Below are 25,980 nucleotides of genomic sequence, written 5' to 3'. Positions count from 1 at the left end.
GCCGGGCCCCGAGCGCCCTGGGAGGGGCCACCGCGTCGCGCGAGGCTTCGTTCTCGCGGGTGGTGACTGGTGGTGGGTGCGAGATGCGCTCGGAGGAGGGGGCGAGAGGCCCGAGCGCGGCCGTTTCGGAGCGGGCTTCAAGCCGGAGGGAGAGTCTGTCGGCCGCGGAGGTCCAGGCCCGCCGAGAGTCTCCGCGGAGAGAGCCTGCGCGGCTCCCAGCCTCGTCCTCCAGCGGGGCCGGCGCCGGCCAGTCTCGGGAGGAGAAGAGGACGGCGCTGAGCAAGGCAGGGCGGGGCTGCCCTTTCGCGAGGCGAGGCTGGCGCCGCGCCTGGGGTGGGCGGCCCGGAGCCCTGCGAGGGCGTTGTCGCAGTGGGGCTGCGTCGCGCCGAGGGACCGGCGGAACCTGCATGGGGACCGCGGTCGCAGCGGCTCTTTGCTCCCAGGGTTCGGTGCGGAGGCTGAGCACCCCGTGTGGGCTTGGCGGGCGGCGGCGGCGGCGCTCGGGTAACAGATTCCGCTTTCTCCAGGTGGTTCTTCGGCGACTGCCCCCGGGCCTCACCAAGGAGCAGCTGGAAGAGCAGCTTTGCCCGCTGCCGGCGCACGATTACTTTGAGGTGGTCGCTGCCGACCTCAGGTGAGGGCTTTGCGCGTGACTGAGACGATAGATGGATGGAAACATGCACCTCGTCCCCACACTGCCCTCGAGTCCCATGGTGCACACCTGCGTTCCGAGTGGGACCCAGAAGTGGTGGGTGGGAGAGATGACACTAATCTAAGCCGGGGTAATGGGTCGAAAGGCTGACAGGCCGCCCCCCTTCAGTACACTTGGTCGTTAAGCATAAATATAGTTGTAAAAATACAGATGGCTTTCAGAGGACTAAAGTTTAGAATAACTAGGTTAAAAGAGAACAGACATTGGAGGAGGAGTGACTTCCGGTAGAATCCCAGTCCGACCTTGTGAGAAACTGCACACTGTCCACATTACCCAACTTCTCTGGGCTTCGGTGTGAAATGGGATTGAGAGTTCCTGCCTCTGAAGGGAATTGGTGACTGAGGTGGGAAAGGACAACTTAACTTTTTTCTGTAAACCCCAAGTGCTGCAGTTCTACAGTATCTGAAACTGGTCTGTACATAGAAAAGAACAGTGTGACATTCTCATCTATAAGTGAGTCAAGACTAGCTTTGTTCTTGTGTGTATGCATTAGGAATTACTAATGAATAACTTTACCTTTGATTTTCAACCTCTGAGGTCCAGTATTTTAACTTTGGCTCTGTACAGTAGAGTAGTACCTAAGTAAGTAAAAAGACTTAAGTTAGTGATTGGTTCTTTCTCAATTTTATTTTTCTAAGGAATATCTAAGTTGTTATAGTTAATTGAAAAGTGGCCCTTTGGCATAAAGAAGTGGCTTAATGTATCCAGAAAATAAAAATAAGGTAAGATTAAAGGGGTCTTATTAACTGTTTTTACTGTTATCTTACATTTCAGTCTCTATCCGCATCTCTACTCAAGAGCATACATTAATTTTAGGAACCCTGATGACATCCTTCTGTTCAGAGATCGTTTTGATGGATATATCTTCATTGGTAATAAAGGTTAGTGAGTTTTAATTACATTCTCAGACCTATTTAAAGTAAGACTAACACAGTGTCTCATGCATTGATACAAATGTTTTAATTGGGAAGTGCTTGATGAGTGAATTTTCTGGATAAGTGAACTTTACCTTTGTGTTCCAAAAGTAAATTATTTTAGTATGATTGATCAACTAATTTTACATTTTACATTTGCATTCATACTTTCTCAAACCAACCGAGTATTCTTCATGGTTATACATGTCTTGATGTCATGTAAGTGAGGAGTGACAGTAACAAATACCAGTCATGAGAGCAATGAGCAATATATCACCTACAGGACCTCCTCTCTCCTTTCTGTATCTGCTTTTGGGAGTTTTCTTTCCTTATCCTGTCACACATTGTCCTGTGTTATTTGTTCTGCCCTCCAGCACTTCTTCCCATTCCCACCCCCCTTACTGACTAGTTTCTCTCACTCTTCCACTGAGGTGGGTAACAAGCTAGAAAAGATTGTTAGTGACCAAACTGATTTCAGTGCCCAAAACCACTTGACTTTTTTGGTTTGTTTGTTTTTTCAAGTGAGGGTGTCACTCTAGCCCAGGCTGACCCGGAATTCACTATGGAGTCTCAGAGTGGCCTTGAACTCAGAGCAATCCTGCTACCCCTCCCGCCCCCCAGTGCAGGGATGAAAGGTCTGTGCCACCATGCCCCCAGCTCCAACTTGATAGTTGCTTCCTACTTTATTCATCTGTCCTTTTTTGTACTTCTAAATTTTCTGGTAAAGAGCCAGATGTGGTGGCACATGCCTTTAATCCCAGCACATGGAAGGCAGAGGTAGGATTACTGAGTTCGAGGCATCCTTAGACTACATAGTGAATTCCAGGTCACCCTGAGCTAGAGTGACACCCACCTCAAAAAAAAAAAAAAAAAATATTGGTAAGGGACTGGAGAGGTGGCCTAGCAGTTAAGGTATTTGCCTGCAAAACTTAAGGACCCCAGTTAGATTGCCCAGAACCCATGTAACGCAGATGCCCATTCTCTCTGTAAATAAATAAATACTAAAAGAAGAAATAGTTTTGAAAAATACTGAGGGCTGGAGAGATGGTTTAGTGGTTAAGGTGCATGCCTGCAAAGCCTAAGGACCCAGGTTTGATTCCCCAGTACCCATGTAAGCCAGATGCACAAGGGGACAAATTCATCTGGAGTTCATTTGCAGTATCTAGAAACCCTGGCTCACCTGTTCTCTCTCTCTCTATCTCTCTCTCAATAATTAAATAAATAAATGAAAATACTGGTAAAATGTACACATGTATTTTCTTTTCCTGTTACTGTTTTTGAGATAGGAACTCTCTTAGATCAGGCTGGCCTCAAGCCCTCGGTGATCCTCCTGCTTCAGCCTCACAAGTGGCTCATCTTTATTTTTTTAATTAATTAATTTTTTTTTTTAATCTGAGAGAGGGAAAGAGGCAAATAGAGAAAGAGAGAATGGGCGGCACACCAGAGCCTCCAGTGACTGCAGACAAACTCCAGACTCATATGCTATCTTTTGCATCTGGCTTAACATGGGTACTGGAGAATCAAACCTGGGGTCCTCAGGCTTCATAGGCAAGTGTCTTAACCACTAAGCAATCTCTCTAAGCCCCCCCCCCCCCAAGTGTATAGTAACTTAGTAATGTTAGGATTCATTCACCTTGTACAACTAATTGCCTGGGCTCCCTGTATCTTGCCAAACTTTACGGATTAACCACTAACTTCCTTTCTGGCAACCCCAATTCTACTTTGTTTCTACAATGTGATTTTGAGTATTCTGCCTACCCTATATTAGTGGAATCACACAGTATGCTTTGTGATTGACTTATTTCATTTATAGCATAATGTTCTTCAGTCCATCCTTGTAGAATATTGCAGAATTGCCTCTGTTTTAAAATTGAAGCACATTGTTGTATGCACGTACTACATTTCGCTTATCTGTTCCTTTGTCCATGGACACTTGGCACATTTTAGCTGTGGTGAACATGGATGTACAGAAATGTCTCAAAGACTATTGTCAGTTTACCTTTTGTATACCTGGAAGTGAAATTCATGGATCATATAATTCTATTTTGTTTTTTTGAGGTAGTCTCACTCTAGCCCAGGCTGACCTGGAATTCACTTTGTATTCTCAGGGTGGCCCTGAACTCATGTCAGTACTCCTACCTCTGCCTCCCAAGTGCTGGGATTAAAGGTGTGTGTTGCGTCCGCCTCAACCAGCAAGGAAGACACAACCACCAGTTCTTCTTACAGCAGTTTATTCAGGCAACATCAAGCTTCTTCCCTCCCCCCCTCCCAGCCTCGGGCGGGGCTTTCTTATAAGCGCACTCACTCCGCCCAATCACCCCAGGCTACGCAACCTCTCCAGGCAAGCATCAGAAGCCAGTGAGCAGCGGTGAGGGTGAGCTCCTCCAAATATGGACTTGTTTGTCCCAAGCATAGAACTTCTGTTAGGTGCCATCTTTAGGGCTTGGCCTGAGGGGCTCTCCACAGTTCCCCCTTATTTATTATTTTAAAAGGCGCAACAGCAGGACACAATGGGTGGGTGATCCCTGGTGTGTAAGTACCCTTTTCCCAGGGGAAGGAATATGAGTACAACCTTCATGCAGTCAAACGTGCCTCCCAAAGAGTTGCCCAACTGCTCGTAGGCAACCCCCTGTGTAGTGTTTTGCCTTGTACCCCGAGTGTGATGAATACTTAGGAAGCCACTATTTAAGGGCAGCAAGCCAAATCTGGGGAGATTGTCCTCCTTCTATCGCAGCAAAGGCCTGAGCTATTATGGCAGCGGTGCAGGCCTGTGCCCTTTTGAGGCGACAAATACACCACATGCACACCACGCAAGCTAATATCAGCATTCCCCCCAGGGCTCCTATGTCTGCCCACTCCTTTAGATGATTCACTGCAGCGGAGATCCATGTCGTCAGCCCAGTTGCCAGAGAAAGATCCCCTCGAGTAGAATTCACCGTCACTATTTTAAGCCATAGATCCTGTAACAACTGTTAAAAACCTTGAGACCAGCTTCCCTGTAATTGGGAGGATAAGAGCCTGTACAGATTAGTTGCTCTCGTATAATTTTGGTACTGAGCAGAGGTAATACGCAGTCCGGGTAGCTTCCATTCACAACCAAGTTGAGCAAGTTGCCATAAAGCATCAACTTGTTCCTGAACCAGGTCCACTCTTTGATTCAAAATCATAATGCCACCTTTTAGATACGAATTAAGGCTTGCCTGTTTGTCAAGGGCAGAGGCTACAGTTGCCGATAGGTTATTAAGCGTCATAGCAATGGCAGCCGTAGTAGTCCCCACTGCCGCCACTGTGATAGCTGCCACCGCAGCTGCTGTAATACCAAAGTCTCTCTTATTCCTAAAGAGGGTCATGGAGTTAGGGGCCAGGACAGGCACAGGGACAAATCTGGGCATGCGAGTCACTTCAGCTAAGGGAAATGCAGTCCCATTCTAGCATAAAGTATAAAAGCAGGTATCATTCTTACAGTCTAAATAAGTATCATTAAAAATAGTAGCATTAGTTCGATTTGTAGGAATATTGTGATTTTGATTACCTATTTTATCAAACAAAGCTGTGGTCTGGTTATAAAGCATGACACATTGGCTACTCTCACTAATATTACTAATAATATGAAAGCACAAATTCCCTTCTAGCTTGAATGCAATGCTTTCCCCCACAGGTGATATACTTTTATCATCTGGTATAAAAGGCAGTCCTAAAGTTTTATTAGTAGAGAAAAAACGGGGGAACACTTGCGCATCATGACGGACGGGCATCGGTTTCGCGAACACCAACAAGATCCCCCATCGCTCTTCCTGTTGTGTTGTCGGGGCTATCATCATCATCCATAGGACTAACAGGATCTTGGACTTCATGTTGACAACGCCGAACCAAGCGCTCAGGCACCCAAATTGGGTCAGTTTGATCCTGTGGAAATATGCAAACAGATCCCTTCACCCACGCCAATACAGGATTTGGTCCTTTCCATTGTCCTGAGAGAACATCTTTCCATTTTGCCATTCCCTGATTTACTGGGACATGATGAGCATGTCCATTAGCTGCTATCCGACCCTCCTTATCCAAATTTAAAAAATTTAAAGTATATAGTGCTAAGGAAACCCTAACCTTTGGAGACTGGCCGTGGCCAATTCCCCCTTTTTGTTTTTGCAAACATTCTTTTAAAGTCCTATTAGTTCTTTCAATGATACCTTGACTGTGGATTATAGGGAAGTCTATGTTTAATCTGTACCGCCATGTGTTGGCAGAAAGTATTAAAGGAATGTGCGGTATATGCTGGACCATTATCTGTTTTCAATTGTTTGGGCTTTCCCCATGCAGCCCAGGCTTCTAAACAGTGCTGTATTACGTGTGATGTCTTTTCCCCACTGAGTGGAGAAGCAAAGACAATGTCTGAGCATGTGTCCACAGATACATGAACATATTTTAATGTCCCAAATTCAGGAATATGTGTAACATCCATCTGCCATAATTGTAATGGAAGTAACCCTCTGGGATTGATACCAAATGAGGGGAGATTTTGATAAACTATACATTGTGGGCATGCTAAGACAATTTTTCTGGCTTTTGTATGTGTTGTATTAAATTTTAATTGTAACATTCGGGCATTTACATGGAACTGAGAATGGAATTCTCTGGCTAGTTCTAAAGGTGAGGCCAAAAATATAAACTGCATTCTAGAACATTTATCAACCACGTCATTTCCTTCACACAGAGGTCCAGGCAGGCTGCTATGTGTTTGGATGTGATGTATAAAAAAGGGATTTTTTCTATTCCAGATTAAAAGTTGTAATTTACTAATATATTTAAATATAACAGTGGAGGGTTTAATCTTTCTAGCTATTTCTAAATCTTTAACCAAATTGACTACATAATTAGAGTCAGAGATTAAGTTAAAGGGAAAGGGGCAATCCTTAAAGACTTCTAGCATTATCTGAAGCTCCACTAATTGTGGAGTGTTAGGGAGAAACTGCCTGATAACAGGGTCTTGAGAATCAACCATATAAGCACCACAGCCTGTTTTAGATCCATCTGTAAAAATATTTTTGGCCCCAACTATAGGCTGGGTTTTTGTCACTTTATAGAACACAACCGGATGCAATTTTAAAAAGGTCATAAGAGGATATTTAGGATAATGATTATCTATTTTTCCATCAAAGCAACAACTTAAAATGGCCCAAGCATCTATAGTTGTAGTTAAGACTCTGACTTGATAACTGTCATAAGGCACAATAAGAGTCTGTGGCATGAACCCAAAATGTTATAGACACTGGTGGAGTCCTTCAATAGCAAGAACAGCCACAGCCGTGGGGATATGCTCCACTGTTTTTCCAGGAGAGCTTTTAGGATGTATCCACAACAGAGGACCTTGCTGCCATAATACACCTGTGGGCTGTTCTATTGTTTGCAAGATGCAAAGATCTACAGGTGTTCCTTCTATTACTCTATGTAATTGGGCAGTAGAAATCTCTTCATTAACAACATTAATAGCTTTTCGGGCATCTTCTGTCAGGATTCTAGGTGAATTTAAAGCTGTGTCTCCCTCTAATATTTTGAATAGTGACTTTAAGACATAATTAGGGATTTTTAAATATGGACGAATCCAATTTATATCTCCCAACAGTTTCTGAAAATCATTGAGGGTATGTAAATTATCTAACCGTAAACTAACTTTCTGTGGCCAAACCATGTTAGGTGAAACCTTTGCCCCTAAGTAAAAAACGATTGATTCATGTTGTACCTTTTCGGGGGCTAAAGACCCCAACCTTTTATTTATTAGATTACTATAGGCTTCTTTTAAATAATACATTCCTTGATGCACTGTTCAAAAACTAATTGCTGGATAAGAGGCATTGCACTATCAGGGTCACCAAAGATCCTCCCTGCAGCTTCAATCATCCTCACGACAAAGTCTGAGAAAGGTTCAGTTGATCCTTGCATAATCTTGGTAAGATTACCCAATACTTCTCCCCTGTTGAGTAAAGCCTTCCATACCTTAATAGCCATGCCATTTATCTGTCCATAAACCTCCTCAGGATATTCTGTTTGTGCATTGGCGAATCTGCCTTGCCTCATTAATATATCCCTGTCCCAAGGGGCGTGCCCTGCAGCCTGACTGGCGGCTGCTTGTGCATTTGCAAACTCAAACATGAATGCTCTCCAGTCTAGATATTGTCCGGGAGAAAGACAAGCTTTGGCCAGCCTAGACCAGTCATCAGGCGTCATGTAATGTCTCTGCAAAGCTTCAACCTGAGCCACAGTAAAGGCAGCTGTTATGTCATATGTTTTCACTGATTTTGCCAAAGACTTAATGACTTTAAAATCCAGCGGCTCATGGAATCTGTTACCTGCCTGGTCTTGGAACACTGGGAACCCAAATTGTGAAGACCTAACTTCGCGCCAAACGTCTGGGCAAAATGAAATTTGCTGAGTGAAAGAGCTCGAACGCTCCACCCCATAAGCAGGGGGTGCCGCAGACATACTTTGAATGTCTTGTCCCTTTCTATTGCTGTTATACCCTAACTTAGTATTTGGTGGGAGTTTCCGGGGTTTTACTTCCTCTTTATTAGGCTTCCAATTTTCTTGGAATGGAGCCAAGGAGGGGTAAAGGCTAGTCCTTTCGAGCTGTTGCACGAGTCCCTCTGCTTCCTCTTCTGAATCTTCACTGGAACTACCAGAGGAAGAGACATTTCTCTCGGACTGTAAAGATCTTTCCTCTTTTAACTGATCTAAGGCTTGTCTTCCTGCCCCTAAAGTGCCATAGCACCTATCATCCTCAAGATAGCTCCTAACCATTTTCCAGACTGCTCTTACTCCTGGTTTTAATGTTCCATGTTCTCTAGCAAAATCTAAATTTCTTCCTAGTTTTTCCCAACTGGTCACTGTCAAGTTTCCCGACATGGCAAACCAGGGGGCTGCTGTATCACATTCCTTCAAGAAACGTTGTAGGGTGGCTCTACTCAATTCCAACCCCTCTAATTTGAGCAGTTCCTGCAACGCTGAATAGATCGGATGCGATGATGACGCACCCATAGTTTTAATTTTACCTTTCTAGCGCCTACTTCCTGGCGTCCTAAATAGCCTCTAATTTTCAATTTTACCTTTCTAGCGCCTGCTTCCTGGCATCCTAAATAGCCTCTAATTTTCCTGAGGACCTTCCCCAAACCCTGGGGTTGTAAGCCCAACTTACTGGGGACTTACCCTGCGTGCACCCCTGACTGTTGTAAGTTCTGAACTCTTCTGTGGGGGAGTCGGGTTCCCCATATGGGCCACCACTTGTCGTGTCCGCCTCGACCAGCAAGGAAGACACAACCACCAGTTCTTCTTACAGCAGTTTATTCAGGCAACTTCAGGCTTCATCTCTCCCGAGCCTCGGGTGGAGCTCCCTTATAAGCGCACTCTCTCCGCCCAATCACCCCAGGCTACATAACCTCTCCAGGCAAGCATCAGAAGCCAATGAGCAGCGGTGAGGGCGAGCTCCTCCAAATATGGGCTTGTTTGTCCCAAGCATAGAACTTCCGTTAGGCACCATCTTTAGGGCTTGGCCCGAGGGGCTCTCCACAGGTGTGCTCCACCATGCCTGGCTAATAATTCTATTTTTAAGAAATCCCCCTACTGATTTCTATAGCAGCTGCATCATGTTACATTACTACCAACAGTAAACACACAAAGCTACAACTGTTCCAGCTCCTCATCAATGTTCTTTATTTCATGGTTTTTTTTCTTTTGGTTTGGGGTTTTTTTTTTAGTTCTACAGTAGCTGGTTTTGTGTGTTTGAGATAGTTTTGTTTTATCTCAGTTTTTATTGTTTGGCTTGGTTTTTTTAAAATATTTATTTATTCATTTGAGAGAAAGAGAAAGGCAGATAGAGCGGGAGAGAAAATGGGTGTACCAGGTCCTCAGGCCACTGCAAAGGAACTCCATATGCATGCTCCACCTTGTGCATCTGGCTTAAGTGGGTCCTGGGGAATTGAACCTGGGTCCATTGGCTTTGCGGGCAAGCACCTTAACTGCTATTGGCTTGTTTTTTGGGTTTTTTTTTTTTTTTTTTGGTTTTTTTTGGTTTTTCAAGGTAGGGTCTTACTCCAGCCCAAGCTGACCTGGAATTCACTATGGAGTCTCAGGGTGGCCTCGAACTCATGGCAATCCTTCTACCTCTGCCTCCCGAGTGCTGGGATTAAAGGCGTGCGCCACCACACCCAGCTTGGCTTGTTTTTTTGAGATAAGGACTCATTTATCCCAGGCTGGCCTTGAATTTGAGCTCATACTACCTTAACCTCCCAAGCACTGGGATTATAAATGTGAACTACCATACCCAGCTTCATTGCAGTTTAGATTTGCATTTCTCTAATGTTTTTGCTATTAAGCATGTTATATACTTGTTGGCCATCTATAGAGCATCTGTGGAGAAATGTTCACTCACATCCCTTGTAATTTATTTATTTATTTTTATTTTTTCTGAGGTAGGGTTTCACCCTAGCACAGGCTGACCTGGAATTCACTCTGTAGTCACAGGGTGGCCTTGCCGATCCTCCTACCCCTGTCTCCCGAGTGCTGGGATTAAAGGCGTGCACCACCATGCCGGCTTATTATTTCTTTTATTAAAAACTTATTTAACCCGGGCATGGTGGTGCACGCCTTTAATCCCAGCACTCGGGAAACAGGGGTAGGAGGATCTCCAGGAGTTCGAGGCCACCCTGAGATTACAGAGTGAATTCAAGGTCAGCCTGAGCTAGAGTGAGACCCTACCTCAAAAAAACAAAAAAAAAAAATTATTTAGTTGAGATAAAGGATAGAGAGAGAGAGAGAATGGCATACCAGGACCTCTTGCTACTATAAATGAGTGGCTTTACATAAGTATTGGTGAATTGTACCCAGGTGGGCTGGCTTTGTAAGCAAATGCCTTTAACCACTGAGTCATCTCCCTAGCCTCTCATTTGTTAATCATGTTTGTGGCTTTGGCAGGATCTTGCCATGTAGCCTAGGCTGGCCCCAAAGTCAGTAACCCTCCTTGTTTTAGCCTCCCAAGTACTGGGATTACAGAGGCACACTGCCATTCCAGGTTTCCTTTTTTCTTTTTTATTTTTCCTTTTTCTTGTTGAGTTATAGGAGTTCTCCATAGATTCTGGAAATAAATTTCTTAGCAGATATATAATTTGCAGATATTTTCTCTGTTCTTACCCTTTCACCATATTGATTGTGTCCTTTTTTTTTTTTTTTTTTTTTTTTGAGGCATAGTCTCACTCTAGCCCAGACTGACCTTGAATTCACTATGTTTTATAAGGGTGGCCTCAAACTCACAGCAGTCCTCCTACCTCTACCTCCCAGGTGCTAGGATTAAGGTCCACACCACCATGCCTGGCTCTTGATTGTGTCTTTTGATGCTTGGAATGTTTTTATTTTGATATAGTCCAGTGTGTGTGTGTGTGTACTGTATACATACATACATACATATATATATACACACACACACTGTAGTTGCCTATGGATGTGTTGTCATATCCAAGAACCCATTGTCAAACCTGAAGTTACAGAGCTTTCCCCCTGTTCTTTTTTGAGTTTTTTAAGTCTTAGTTTTGAGTTGGTTTTTGTATATAATGTTGGGTAAGATTCCAACTTCATTCTTTTGCTTGTGTATGTCTTAGTTTTCCCAAAGTCATTTTTTGAAGTACCTGTATTTTCCTATTGAATGGTCATGTATCCTTGTCAAAAAATGATTTGAGGGGCTGGAGAGATTGCTCAATGGTTAAAGATGCTTGTTTGCAAAGCCTGTCTAGGTTAGATTCCCCAGTACCCACGTAAAGCCAGATGCACAAACCAGCACATGCATCTGGAGTACATTTACAGTGGCATTAGGCCCTAAGTATGCCCTTATTCTCCCTCCTTCTTTCTCTCTTCCCCTGCCCCCCTGCAAATAAAGTCATTTGTATATTCAGGGTTTTTTGGAGAGGGCCTCTATTGTATTCCATAGGTGTGTATGTCTTCTTATGTCAGTACTATGCTGCTTCATTATTGTACCTTTGTAGTAACTTTTGGAATCAGAAATATGTTAGCCATTTAATAGGCATTTACCGTGTACTGGGTATTGTGGGTATATCAAGAACTCAGCATCATTCCTGCCAGTAGTGTTTCCATTCTCATTTTGGACTTTATTCTGCATAGTTGAGGTTAAAACAAAATTTATTCTAGGTAAGTTTGACTTAGAACATCACAGTCGTGTAACCACAGTTAACAAGATTAAAAATTATTATTGCTCAATAGATGTACTACTAAGGTAAAAGTGTTCCATGTGTTCCTTAAGCATAGAACAGATTCTCTGAGTGAACATTTTTATGTTATGTTCACCTTCCCTGCTACACAATAGCAAACTCAGTTTCTATAACTTCTATGATCTTTTTATTTGAAACAAACTTTATACAAAACATAACATATGTCCTTAAAGTTCCCTGCTTAGCACTATATCTTTTGTAAGCACAGTACTTTTCCTTGACCTTATAAAACAGATCAACAATTAAATTAGTATCTTATAAAAATAATTATAAGTAAAAATACTGACTTGAGATAATACATTTATAAATTATTTGGAAGGGGCATGGAGAGGTTAAATTTAATGACCTATAAAATTGCCTTTTTCAAGTGGGCACTTTGATGTCTTGAATATACCCATCACGATGGACCATTTTGTACAATGAATGTCACTTTCTTGCCACCTGCTCTTCTGAAACATAGTTAGGACTGGAGTTGTCCTGTGTCTTCGTCATGCTTTATCCCAAGTAAGCTAGGCCATTGTTTCCTAAATGAATTTAGTAGTATTTCAGAATGATGTTTAGAACATGTCTCTGTTAAAGGCCTAGAGTACCCTGCAGTAGTGGAGTTTGCTCCATTCCAGAAGATAGCCAAAAAGAAGCTAAAAAAAAAAGATGCCAAGACTGGGAGCATCGAAGATGGTGAGTTCTTTTTAAAAACTAAATTAGAAACTGCTGGATTAAATACACTAATCAAATAATATTCCTCTCCGATAGCTGGAGACATATACATAAAAAAATTCATTTCTCTTTTTAAACTTATAGATCCAGAATATAAGCAGTTTCTAGAAACTTACAGTGTGGAAGAAGAGAAAACCAGTGCCAGTCTTGAGACACTTCTAGGAGAGATAGAGACAAAGACAAGAGAACTCCTTGGTCTGTTTTGTTTTTAAATTTTATTTATTTGTGTGCGTGTGTGTGTGTGTGTTTATGAGCATGTCAGGGTCTCATTACTGCAAATGAGTGTCTGGCTTTATGTGAATGACTAAAAAATTGAACCTGGGGATGGAGAGATTGCTCACTGGTTAGGATGCTTGCCTGTAAAGCCGAATGACCCTGGTTCAGTTCCTAGTACCCTGTAAAGCCAAATGCACAAAATGGCACATGCATCTGGAGTTTATTTGCAACAGCTCTAGGCCCTGGCATGCCCATTCTCTCCCTCCCCCCCCCCCTGCAAATAAGTAAATTAAAACTTAATAAGAGAATTGAACCTGGGTCTGTAGGTTTTGCAAACAAGTGCCTTTAACAGCTGAGTCATCTCCCCAGACCCTATTCTATGTTATTTATTTTTATTTTATTTTATTACTTTAGAATGGGCACACCAGGGCCTCAGCCAATGCAATCAAACTCCAGATGCTTGTGCCACCTAGTGAGCATGTGCAACCTTGCACTTGCCTCACCTTTTGGCTTACGTGGGATCTGGAGAGTTGAACATGGCTTCTCAGGAAAATGCCTTAACTGCTAAATTATCTCACCAGCCCTATTTTAGTTTTCTAATCACTTGTTACTTTAAATATGTTTCATTACTAGGTTAAGTTTTTATTTTGTTACAGGATTGACAGAAACACATTTTCTAGACAAAATGGTGGCAAAATAGGGAAATATTTCTGAGCCTTTGTTGATAAACAGCATATTTTTAGGGGTCACTTTGTTTAAAATGATAGTACTTCCAAAGACACAGTTTCTGCTTGGCTGTGTCTGGCAGAAGCTTTTGTCATAGAGCCAAATCAAAGCTCTTTGCAAATAGCAATGATGAGTGAGTCCTAGCAGCCCCCAAAGGTCAAATATTTGTTCATGTATGAACTCACCTTGCTGCTGTTCAGAATAGAATGTTTCCTGAGGAAGCTAATCATCATGTAAACCAGCCAGAACACAGAAGCTGGCCTGAAGCCCTTTTGGTCTTCTTCCAAAAATGGTATATTTTAGAAACATTTTATCTCCAGCAGCACAATGAAGAATACTCTCATATAGACTTGAAACACATTTATCACCAAGTACACTTAATTTAGTCTCATATATACCTGGTAATGTCCTCTCCTCTACTGGTCTCACTTAATACCAGCCTCTCTCCTCAAGGCCTGGTACCCCCTTCTTGAAACTGTGCCCTGCTTCACCTGTCAAGACTTACTGATTGATCTGTTGATCTCCACATACATTCCATGTTTAATTCTTCTCCTACTGCCCCAGTGAAACTATATTTTCAACTCTGCAGTTTCAGGACAGAGAGTCTTGGGAATTAAATATGTAGTGAATAAACAGGCCAGGTGCTGGAGCTTTGTGAAAGCAGAATGTAAGCATATGTGACTGGAGAGATATCAGCTCGATGACTTAAGTAAGGGGATTGGATTCCTTCCAAGGAGTGACATGGGCTGATTGATTTGTTCCCATCATGGTTCCATTCACAGTGGATGGTGAATGGCAGTAGAAGCATAGCACTGCACTGGCTGGAGGCTCAGGCTGCTTATATTAGGCTGAGCATGCTTTAGAATTCAAATGTCTGGGAGAATGGATAAATTGGTTTGGTAAGTAAGGGACAGAAAGAGCTAAGAGAAAGACAGAAAGACCAGAGTAAGATGGACAGATTAGTTGATTGTGCTCATACTGACATGGGAAAGATGGGGAGAAAGAAAAGATAAGAGGGGGAAAAAAATCAAGATTTCATTTTAGAGTATGTTAAATTTATGAATAGCTGGAGAAAGCATATTAGACAATGGTCTAGACCTCACTTTCCTGCTCTCATCTCTATTGTTTTAACTCCTTGTACAAGGTCTGTCACTACAGGACCATTTAAGGTAGTCCTTTTGTGGGTCAGTCTCCAGCTACATTCCTGAAGAGGGCCTGGCTTTTGTCCCCATCATCTCAGCTTGCAACACCTTGCTTAGTACCTGCTATACAGTCAGTAGGACTTAAATGTGAATCACAAGAGTTCCAACTACTTAGGCTCCAATAGCCCTAATATGAGCAGTTTGTTCATTCCAGGCCCAGACTGTGAAGCCTGCTTCTGTGGTTTCTGCTTCTGCTCCTTAAGTTTGAATCTTCACCACACAATTCATGGCAGTTCCCATTTTTTCTTAGCTTTTGTTCTTCAGTGGACTGTTATGAAGTGAGGGTTGAATAGAATCTCAAACTCTTATTGTCCGCAGTTCTGAGTTGTTTTTTTTTTTTTTTTTTTTTTTTTTTTTTTGCGGGTTAAGCAGTCCTTTGGAGCAGATGGACTGGGTTCAGCTCTGAGACTTGGCATCCATAGCATACCTTATAGAATTTTGTGCTGCAATTAAGTATGAAGCATACAGCACAGTGCCCGTGGGCAGTCACACAGTCTAGATGGGAACATTCATTTGTCTTTTTGAATTACTATTATATTGCATAGTTGTACATATTCCATCTAATAAACAAAACCATACAAGGTCTCATTTACCTTTCAGAGGACTCTTGGGGTAGGTAGCCAGGTGCCTTGTAGAAAAAAGAAGGCATGGGCTGAAGAGATGGCTTAGCAGTTAAGGCAGCCTGTAAAGCCTAAGGATCCAGGTTTGATTCCTCATCACCCACGTAAGCTAGATGTACATGGTGGTGCATGCATCTGGAGTTCGTTTGCAGTGGCTAGAGGCCCTGGTGTGCCATTCTCTCCCGCCTCCTCTCTCAAAGAAATAAAATACAAACAAGAAATAGGAAGGCATCATACTAAGGTGGTCTTACTCTCTGCTCATGGCCAGCAAGTCCAGAACAATTACAGATTAGAGCATAATACTAGCTGATCTAAGATCATTTGTCCATTTCAAAAGGAATACCCTAAACCAGAATTCATGGTCAACATAGGCCAACATTTGGGGGAGTAATTCTTCATAGTCATGGCATCTACCACAAAACTTGGGTAATCTGACTTACTGTATAGCTGGGTGTTATTTGATTTGTCATATCACAATGTCATGAATCATTAATTCCAGTTTAAGGACCTTCAACCAGAGCCTTTCTCAAAACTCTTGACTAGTTCCTGAACCTCACAATTGCAGAAATGTCATGTCACTGTTCAGGTATATTCAGGGATTCTTCCCAGCCCTATTCAACCTGACAATCCTAAAAGACCTGCAGAGTAGACTCAGACCAGTTACTGCCTTCCCACACATTTGGGGGCTGTGCTCAGGAAACTGACATCCAGATCAGCTATGAAGGGTGGAAAGGTGAGGTTGAAAGTGGCTTGTGGAAATACTCTTTAGACAAGTAGAATGGTTATCTTTTTGTCCACTGGTACTGTGTGGAATCTAAACTGCAATATTGGGAGTTTCTTTCCCATCATTGTGATTTTATGAAGTGTCTACCAATTGAATATCTTTTACACAGGATGCTTAGAACCAGATACATTCTGAATTTATGATTTTCTTATACTTTGGAATATATATATTTATATATTTTAGGAATGGAACCCACATCTAAACATAAAATTTGTGTTTCATATGTACATTAAACATATAGTCTGAACACAGTTCAACTGACCTGTTGCATGAAATCACACGTGCAACTTTTAAAAAAATTGTTTATTTGAAAGCAGAGAGATGAAGAGGATGGGTGTTCCAAGTCCTCCAGCCACTGCAAGGAACTCCAGATGCATGCACTACTGTGCATATGGCTTTACATGGCCACTGAGAAATCAAACTCAGGTCATTAGGCTTTATAGGCAAACACCTTACCCACTGAGCCATCTCTCCAGCCCTACATGTGGAATTTTCTACTTAGAGCATCATGTCAGTGCTCAAAACCTTTGTATTTTGAATTTCAGATTATCAATTTTGGAGATTAGGTTGGTTTATATTATAAGAAATTATAACAGGGCTGGAGAGGTGGCCAGCAGTTAAGGTGTTTGCCTGTGAAGCCAAAGGACCCAGGTTTAATTCCCCATGACCCATGTAAGCAAGAGGCACAAGATGGTACATATATCTGGAGTTTGCTTACAGTTGCTGAAGGCCCTAGTTCACCCATATTCCCCCTCCCCACTCTCTCTTTGTGCCTCTTTCTATCTCTCTATCAAATAAAATGAAATGAAAATGTTAAAAGATTAAAAATACAAAGAAATTATAGCATTGCACATTGCTTCAAACCAGTATCTAGAAAGTGCTGAAGGAAACAATTCCCGGAATATCCATGCAATGAAACTGAATATGAATGTTTAATGATTTATGTGGAAATTTGAAGATAAAATATTTGGGAAGCTTAGCACATCACACTAATTTTACTTCTCAGTTTAGAAGTTACACATAATACAATGTAATATTTGTTTTTCAGCTAAAAGAACCACACCTCTCTTGGAATATATTAAAAATAGGAAATTAGAAAAGCAGGTAGGTCTGGCATATTCCCTGATGAATACCTTTCCTGTACCTGCTACTTCCAGACACAAAATTTATACATGAGCTTGGTCGTACCTTTAGAGAATTCGAGAAGAAAGGCGAGAAGAACGGAGGAGGAGGGAGTTAGAAAAGAAGCGGTTGCGGGAAGAAGAAAAAAGAAAGAGAAGAGAAGAAGAAATATGTAAAAGGAAAGAGGCAGAGAAACAAAAGAAAACTGAGAAAGAAGTAAGGATTAAGGTAACTAAGAAAACATTTTGTTCTTTTTTTTTTTAAGATTTTTTTTGTTTGTTTATTTATTTGAGAGCAACAGAGAGAGAGAGAAAGAGGCAGACAGATAGAGAGAGAGAACGGGTGTGCCAGGGTCTCCAGCCACTGCAAACGAACTCCAGACATGTGCGCCCCCTTGTGCACCTGGCTAACGTGGGTCCTGGGGAGTTGAGCCTCGAACCAGGGTCCTTGGGCTTCACAGGCAAGCACTTAACCGCTAAGCCATCTCTCCAGCCCATTTTGTTCTTTTTTAAAACATTTTTATTTATTGTGAAGAAAGAGAGAATGGTCATACCAAGTATTCTTGCCATTGCAAACAAACTCCAGAAGCATCTGCCACTTTGTGCATCTAGGTTTATGTGGACAGGGGAAATCAAACCTTGGCCATGAGGCTTTGCAAGCAAGGACCTTTAACCACTGAGTCATCTTCTAGCACCAAACATGGGTTTTTTTGTTTGTTTTTTCCAAAAAAATAGTTGTGCTAATTCAGCCTTTTATATCTTAGTTCTTTAGAATTTTAAAAACATTTTCAGTTAATCTAATCCTTTATCATAGTTCCTTTTACCCTTTTACAACAACAGCTTTCAGACTGTGTTCCCCTGGGTTCCAGAGATTGCTTCTGACCTCCTGATTTGAAACAGGCATAGCACCTTGAATTTTCCTGACAGAAAGCTACACATCTGAGATCCACCTTGCTCAGCTTCTCTGTGTACGGTCAGAACTTGGGTTCAGAATCCTCTTATGACAGTAACCTCAGATTTTGCTTTCTCATGTTCAATTTCTCCCTTTATATATTCATTCATATGAGTTGAGTTTTTTCTTTTAAATAGTTGTCAGAATTGGACTCAATCCTTCTTATGACCTTATTTAATCAAAATTTTAGCCCAGTAAGGTGCTTTTGGGGGGTTCAGTAAAACTAAATAAAATAAAGTATCAGGACTTTAGGAAAGAGATGATGTACCACAAATAGTATTCACAACAGTCAGAAAAAGGAGAGTTGATCAGAAACATGCTTCTCTGTTTCTATGAGAGGTAGCAATTCCTCTGGAACTTTGTCCTGAAATCATCTCTCTAATAGGCATTACTAGTGATAATTTTTCTTTCACAGTATCCCATAGGAACACATAGGAATCTGTCAACCAGGATTGGCAACTTACGCTACAGTAAGAACTAGTCACCAAACCTCATTGGCTCAACCTGACCCATCTGTGCCCATTGTTGGATTGTGTATTGTTTATGGTATGCTCTGTATGATCCAAGCTGATGGAAGTTCCATCTTGGCTTTTGTCTTCACTGTCTTTAGGATGGAAAGGGAACATGTAACATGGCAAATTACAAATGAGTCCTTAAAGTTTTCATACACAGGTAGTACATGTTACTAATGGCTAGAACAAGTCCTGTGGCCCCTTCATTTCAGAAGACAACCCAAAACTGATGAATTGCACCAGTGACTTACAGCTCCTAAAGACTTTTTTTTTTTTTTTGAAATATTTCATTGCTATGACATTTGGGCAAAATTAAGTTCAGGGAGGTTGTAGACCACACCTCCACAATTTGTTCAAGTCTACCAGCCTCAAGGATAAAAGTGGATTTTATTCATTTATTTATTTGAAGACAGAGAGAATGGGTGTACCAGGGCCTCTAGCCATTACAAATGAACTCTAGATGCATGTACCACATTTTGCATCTGGCTTTACATGGGTACTGGGGAATCAGACCCCAGTCTTAACTGCTGAGCCATTTCTTCAGCCCAATAAAAGTGGGTTTCTAAGATCACCATGTGTTGCAGTCAGGTTCACATTGCTGGCAAAAATCACCCAACCAAGAGCAGCTTGTGGGGAAAAGGGTTATTTTTGTTTATAAACTCGAGGGGGAAGGACTTCCGGTTAAGATGGCGGCATAGGTACCACGCCAAAGCAGCCGGGGGGGGGGGGGGGGGGGGGGGGACCAAAAAACTCAGCAAAATACACACTTTTACTAAAAAATGAGGTGTATAGGAAATTGAAGCAGCAGCGGAGAAGTAGGAGAGATCCAGAGCCCACACAGGCCGGCAAAAGCGGCTCCGGCAGCTCGGCCAACCGCGGCAGTGGCAGCGGCGCACCAGAAAGCCGCCAGGCTCGGCTCCAGCCGCAGGAAAAGCCAGGTGCGGGAGCTTCCCCTCACACCGCGCTCTCCACAACTCAGGACACGTGAAGGGAGAGCGGCCGTGAGCAACAGAGGAGCAGACCTCGGGGTAGAAGAACACATGGAGCAGCGAGAGAACCAGAGCAGCTGCGGCTCCCTCCCCTCCCCCACCGCCTGAGCCCAGCTCCGGCGAACAGAGCAGCGGCCCGGAACCGGCCACGCCAACCTGAGCCAACAGCAGGACCCAAGCAGGAGCAGAGTTCGGCAGCAACATCAGCGGCTCTGGCACCGGTAACAGCGGCCCAAGCAGCAGCAGACCCAGAAGTGGCAACAACAGCAGACCCAGCAACAGAAGCTTCAGCTGCTGACAGACCCAGTGGGGGAGCTGATCTGCAGGGCCACAGTTGCCAGGCTCGGTTTGCCCTGCAGGAAAAGCCAGTGCCCAGCTCCAGAAATCACAACAGCAGCCCGACGACCCAGGCAGCAACTTGACTGAGACCAAACTCATCCAAGGTAACTGGGTTTGCACCAGGGAAGGGTCTCACTTGGTCACAAGCTGACTTGGATCCCTCAAAAGACCAGAAATCTTAATCTCTATGTTGATAGAGGATCTGGTTGTTATAATAACTACTCTGGCATACATACTTGGGGCTGTTTTTGACTGAATGGGTACAGTGTTTAGTTAACTTTTAGAATCTACCTGTATTTTATTCCACTCAGCCTACTTGAGTACCCCCATAGCAGGGAAACTCAACCCCTAGGAGCACCTTTGTAGATACTCTCAGAGTCTTAAGTGCCACATCTAACACCTCAAGCTCCTACCCTGAAAATATATAACGTCAAACCAATTGATACAGCTAAGAATACCCAGCTAGCTAGAAAATCCAAGCATTGACTTAATCCAAGATGCAAAAATATATACATTATAACACAAGAAACACTAAAAAGCAAGATGATATAAATCCACCTAAAAGTATTAATGCATCAGAAATGACCTCCAGTGAGAACGAGTTAGAGGAAATGCCTGAGAAAGATTTCAAAAGAATGATTGTAAATATATTCAAAGAAGTCAGAGAACAAATCAAAGGAGTCAAAGAGGAACTTAAAGAGGAAATCAAAGGAATCAAAGAAGATGCAGGACACCAATTTCATGAAATAAAGAAGGCAATACAAGACATAAATAAGGAAATAGAAATAATAAAGAAAAACCAGTCAGAATTACTAGCAATGAAGAACACAGTTAATGAAATAAAAACTCTGTAGAAAATCTCACCAGTAGAATGGATGAAGGAGAGGATAGAATATCTAAGCTAGAAGACCAGGTGGCAGATCTAATACAGGCCAACAAAGAGAAAGACAAACTTATAGAAAAGTATGAGTGGGAATTTCAAGATATTCAGGACACTATGAAAAGATCAAATATTAGAATTCAGGGCATGGTAGAAGGAGAAGAATTCCAATCCAAAGGCATAGTAGGTGTCTTCAACAAAATCATAGAAGAAAATTTCCCCCAAATTGGGAAAGGTGCCAATACAGATACAGGAAGCCTTTAGAACCCCAGCCAGACAAAACTTGGAAAGAACCTCTCCTCGCCATATTATAATCAAACTTCCAAACACACACACCAAAGAAAAAATATTGAAAGCAGTTAGAGAGAAAAATCAAGTTACCTACAAAAGTAAGCCCATCAGGATTACAGCAGATTATTCAACACAAACTTTTAAAGCCAGAAGGCCTTGGAGTGATATATTCCAAGTTCTGAAAGATAACAACTGTCAACCAAGGTTACTTTATCCTGCAAAGTTATCCATTCAAATAGGCGGAGAAATAAGGACATTCCATGACAAAAGCAGGTTAAAGGAGTATTTGAAGACAAAACCAGCTCTACAGAAAATACTTGATAGAATCCTCCATGCTGAAGAAAAGGAAAAGCACACATATAAGGAACCTAGAAAAAACAAGCAATACTCAAATACTAGTTAACAGAAGAGAGCACAGGTAGAACCAGAACCACAAAAAAAGAAAAAAATGGCAAATATAAACTCGAGGGGAAGCTCCATGATGGCAGGGGAAATGATGGCATGAGCAGAGGGTGGACATCATCTCCTGGCCAACATCAGTTGGACAACAGCAACAAGGAGAGTGTGCCAAACTCTGGCAAGGGGACACTGGCTATAATACCCATAAGCCTGCCTTCAACTATACACTGCCTCCAAGAGTTGTCAATTCCCAAATATATATCTGTTTATGGGGGTCACCTGAATCAAACCACCACACCATGCAAGCCATTTGTCCTCAAATAGCCATCCAAAGTAGTTCCTTTAAAAAAATATTTATTTATTTGAGATGGATAATGGGCATGCCAGGGCCTCTAGCCACTGCAAACGAACTCCACTTGCATGTGCCATCATGTGCATCTGGCTTATGTGGGTACTGGGGAATTGAACCTGGGTCCTTAGGTTTTGCAGGCAAATGTCTTAACTAATATGAGAAGTAGAGATCTTTCTTGGGAAGCCATTCAGAGCAGTGCTTTGTTTGCCTGTGCTTGTGACATGTATAAATACCATTTTCCATAGCACAGTTTGTTATTCCCTATAACAAAGGTGAAATCTAATGAAATGAAACCCTAGTGGTACAGGGAAGGTTTTTATATCATAGAAATTTCATTTTAAGCCTCATCTGCTGCCTCACCAAGGGGCTGAAGTTAGTCACCAGAAGGTGATGTCCTACTTAATCAGTCCATGTCCATCCTGAAGGTGATGAAACTTCCAGAAAAAGACCTCAAATGATGCTTCCAGGATGTGGAACATGTGGAGGTACCAGTAGGGTTAGGTTAGGACATAGAAATTCTGGGCCTTATGCCATACATGACATAGCTTATCCTGCATGTCTGTTCTCTTGGTTATTCCTGCGTTGTGCCCTTTATAATAAAGCAGATATCTGAAAGGGAAGGAATATTCAAGGTCATATTTCCATGCAGGTGGGAGTAGGAGTTATACACCAATTGAGATAATGCACATGTTCAATAATAGCTCCTGGACCTTTGCCATATGTTGTCTCTTTCATCATAAGTGAATTCATTTAATTGGCTGCATCTCTGTGTAGTTGTGCTGCACTACAATTTAAAATGCTTCACCTTTATTACTTAGAACAAAATTCTCATAAATATGCCTTCTCCTTCTGTTGCCTAAATGGCACAGAAGGAAAAAGCCCAAATGCAGACATCAAATTCAGTGCATCAAAGTAGCCTACTTATTGTTTCAAAAAAGAGAAAATATGGGCATGCTGGTACATGCCTTTAATCCCAGCACTCTGAGGCCTAGGTAGGAGGAGTGCGGAGGGTTTGAAGCCAGCTTGAGACTACATAGCAAATTCAGGTTAACCTGGCCTAGAGCAAGACCCTGCCTCAAAAAAAAAAAAAAAAAAAGGAAAAAATGTTTTGAATACTGTATTCTAAAAGTCATTAATATAATGCATCTGTTTTTTTTTTTTTTTTAAAAAAGTGGGGTTTTCACCCTAATTATAAAAATTGTACTTGTTTTTTTTCTGGAAAAACTAAGAGTCCATAGTTGAAAAACAATTGTGTCTTCTGCCACTGACAGATGACCTGTCCATGCAGTGTTGAAGGAAGTCCTTAGATAGTGTGTGTCATATGATGATTGTATTGCTTACTTTGGCATAACTATGACCAAACTACTTGAGCCAAAACAAAGAAATAAAGGATTTATTTTAGTTTCATCAGAGTCTTTGGCTCCATTGATTCAGGGCCTGTGGTAAAGCAGTGAGAGCATGTGGCTATGTTTATTCATTTCATGGTGGATAGGAAGCAGTCAAAAGATATAGAAGGGCCAGGCATGGTGACTCATGCCTTTAACCCCAGCACTCAGGAGACAAAGGTAGAGGAGGATCACCGTGAGTTCAAGGCCACCCTGAGACTACATAGTGAATTCCAGGTCAGTCTGAGCTAGAGTGAGACCTTACCTCAAAAAGTAAAAAAAGAAAAAGAAAAAAAAGATGTAGGAGAAAGGCAAGATACAGCCTTCTAGTGCACACTCTATTTCCTCCAGCTAGGCTCCACCTCCTATCATTTCTACAACCTCTTAAAATGCCCAACCAACTGGGGACCAAGCATTCAATAAATGAATCTGTAGGCAATATATCATACTGAAACTCTTTTAACACTTGGGCTGGGGAGATGGCTCTGCAGTTAAAGCTGCTTGCTTGCAAAGCCTGCTGGCTCAAATTCAGTTCCCTAGTACCCACATAAAGCCAGATGCACATGGTGGCACATATGTTTGGAGTTTGTCTATAGCTGAAAGAGTTCTTGGCATACCCATTCTCTCTCTCCTCCTCTTCCCCCCTCCCTGTATATATTAAATAGATAAAAGAAAACGTAATGCCCTCCTCCTGGCCCCCAATGGCTAGAGGCCATCTCATAATGTAAGATGTATTAGACTAGTCTATCTCCAAGAAGCTCCAGACTTTTTTTAAAATTATTTTTATTTATGTATTTGAGAGCAACAGACAGAGAAAGAGGGAGATAGAGAGAATGGGCGCACCAGGGCTTCCAGGCACTGCAAACAAACTCCAGATACGTGCGCCCCCTTGTGCATCTGGCTAACATGGGTCCTGGGGAATCAAGCCTTGAACCGGGGTTCTTAGACTTCACAGGCAAGCGCTTAACTGCTAAGCCATCTCTCCAGCCCGAAACTCCAAAGTTTTAAACATCTCAACATTGTTTACAAGTCCAAATTCTAAGTTATTCTAAGATTGAAGGCAAATCCCTATAAAATCAAAAACAAGTTAATACTCTGAAGGTAACAGTGCTACAGGTTAAACATGCCCATTCCCAAAGAGAAGAACAAGAGATGAACAAGGAAGTATCAGACGAAAGCAAGAGCAGATAATGTATCCTGAATCTCTGTGCCTAATACTTAGAATCTCCTAGCCATCTTCCCAGCCCTCTGAACATTATTATATTAAGAGTTCTTTTCATTGATGTACATATGGAGCCAAAAATTGATTTTTCTTTTTGGACCTGTAACCTAATTTTGCTCTTCAAACATTTGGCCTCAATATTGGTATAAATTTTTAATTATTTAACAATTTTATAGTATGCTCTTTAGTAATATTTTATTAACATTACAATTTTCAGCTTCTTAAGAAACTGGAAAAGGGAGAGGAAACAACCACAGAGAAACCAAAAGAAAAAGGTGAAGAAGTTGGTATTGGACATGAAAAGCAAGAAACCTGTACAGCTCTGAAAGCCAGGTGTATGGAGAGCCAGCTGGAGACACTTGGGGAGAAGTGAACCTGCTCTTGTTTCTATGACTTCCTCCAACATGGATTCATAGGCTGAATAGGAATGTGTACCTGTCACATTATCCTTGGAACCTAAGAATTTTGTCAGGATATGCAAGCATGCCTTTGTGTTTATATCCTGTTCAATGCCAGAATCTTAGTAAATGTTGAATCTGCAGTCTCGGGTCTGTCTTCAAATCAGTATTTTCTCTGTTATTACCTTAATTGTTTGTTGCCTCTTGGTATTCTTCCTTTCCCACCATAGGTTTTCCTCCCCAGGCTCCTGCACTTAGGTCTCCAGGGTCTGCCTTCTCAAACTCTCTTCCTGAGTGATCATCTGTTTTCTTCTGTCTTGTGATTTCCTACCCATTTGTTTTTCTAGCTTTCCTGCAGTTTATATACAATTAAAATTTAATTACATGGACTTGCAAATTTTGGAGTTTTTTTGGACGGGGGGCTGGCCACTTATTTTTGTTTTTGTTTGTTATTGTGGTAGAGCTATAGATCCTAAAGTGCTCAGTTCTCTTTAGACCTGCTTTCTCCTTATCTTGCCTCTTTCTTTGCATTTACCTGCCCATAGCATGGCTCCATAGAAGAGGTTTATTCATGAAGGGAACAGCCATAGCCCCCCTCCCTGACCACCATCTGCCACAAACAGCCAGCCTTGCCCAACCTAGGGCTTTTGCATCTTGTTGCATCATCAACTCCATAATCTTTTAGCACTGTGGTTTGTGCCGTGATATTAGAATCATTGTTCATGGTACAACAAACAGTGCATCTTTCTGTCTTTGGCATGGAGTCTTCACTGTCTCCACCATTCATGCTGCCAGTTGGACCAGCCACAGAGTGGGTCTTGGGCCTTATGCCTGTAGTTCAAGGAAGTAATGACTTCAAGAACCAAATAAGGCCGGCCAGGCATGGTGGCGCACACCTTTAATCCCAGCACTCGGGAGGCAGAGGTAGGAGGATGGCCATGAATTCAAGGCCACCCTGAGACTACAGAGTTAATTCCAGGTCAG

The 25,980-nt window shown here is 42.2% G+C and overlaps 1 protein-coding gene across 5 annotated transcripts; it reads left to right on the top strand.

The window, feature by feature from the left end:
• The first annotated feature begins 63 nt into the window (after positions 1 to 63).
• Upf3a (UPF3A regulator of nonsense mediated mRNA decay) lies at positions 64 to 25,393 on the top strand. Of its 5 annotated transcripts, XR_006636245.1 has the most exons (9): positions 64 to 284; positions 528 to 634; positions 1,487 to 1,593; positions 12,471 to 12,569; positions 12,693 to 12,803; positions 17,205 to 17,260; positions 17,351 to 17,506; positions 18,118 to 18,245; positions 24,816 to 24,930. XR_006636245.1 is itself a non-coding variant. In XM_004663379.3 (8 exons), exons 1-8 carry the CDS (start codon positions 84 to 86, stop codon positions 24,969 to 24,971), a joined length of 993 nt encoding a protein of 330 aa, XP_004663436.3. In that variant the 5' UTR covers positions 64 to 83; the 3' UTR covers positions 24,972 to 25,393. The 5 variants fall into 5 exon arrangements, 2 of the variants coding, with proteins under 2 accessions (XP_004663436.3, XP_045001600.1); XM_004663379.3 differs by lacking the exon at positions 18,118 to 18,245 and having other exon boundaries at positions 24,816 to 25,393; XR_006636246.1 differs by lacking the exons at positions 17,205 to 17,260; positions 18,118 to 18,245 and having other exon boundaries at positions 17,314 to 17,506.
• Positions 25,394 to 25,980: the final 587 nt, after the last annotated feature.

The sequence above is a fragment of the Jaculus jaculus genome, chromosome 3 (assembly GCF_020740685.1).
Source record: "Jaculus jaculus isolate mJacJac1 chromosome 3, mJacJac1.mat.Y.cur, whole genome shotgun sequence".
Classification (NCBI taxonomy): domain Eukaryota; kingdom Metazoa; phylum Chordata; class Mammalia; order Rodentia; family Dipodidae; genus Jaculus; species Jaculus jaculus.
The sequence above is the reverse complement of the archived record's forward strand: the minus strand, read 5'-3'. Positions and strand labels throughout refer to the sequence as shown.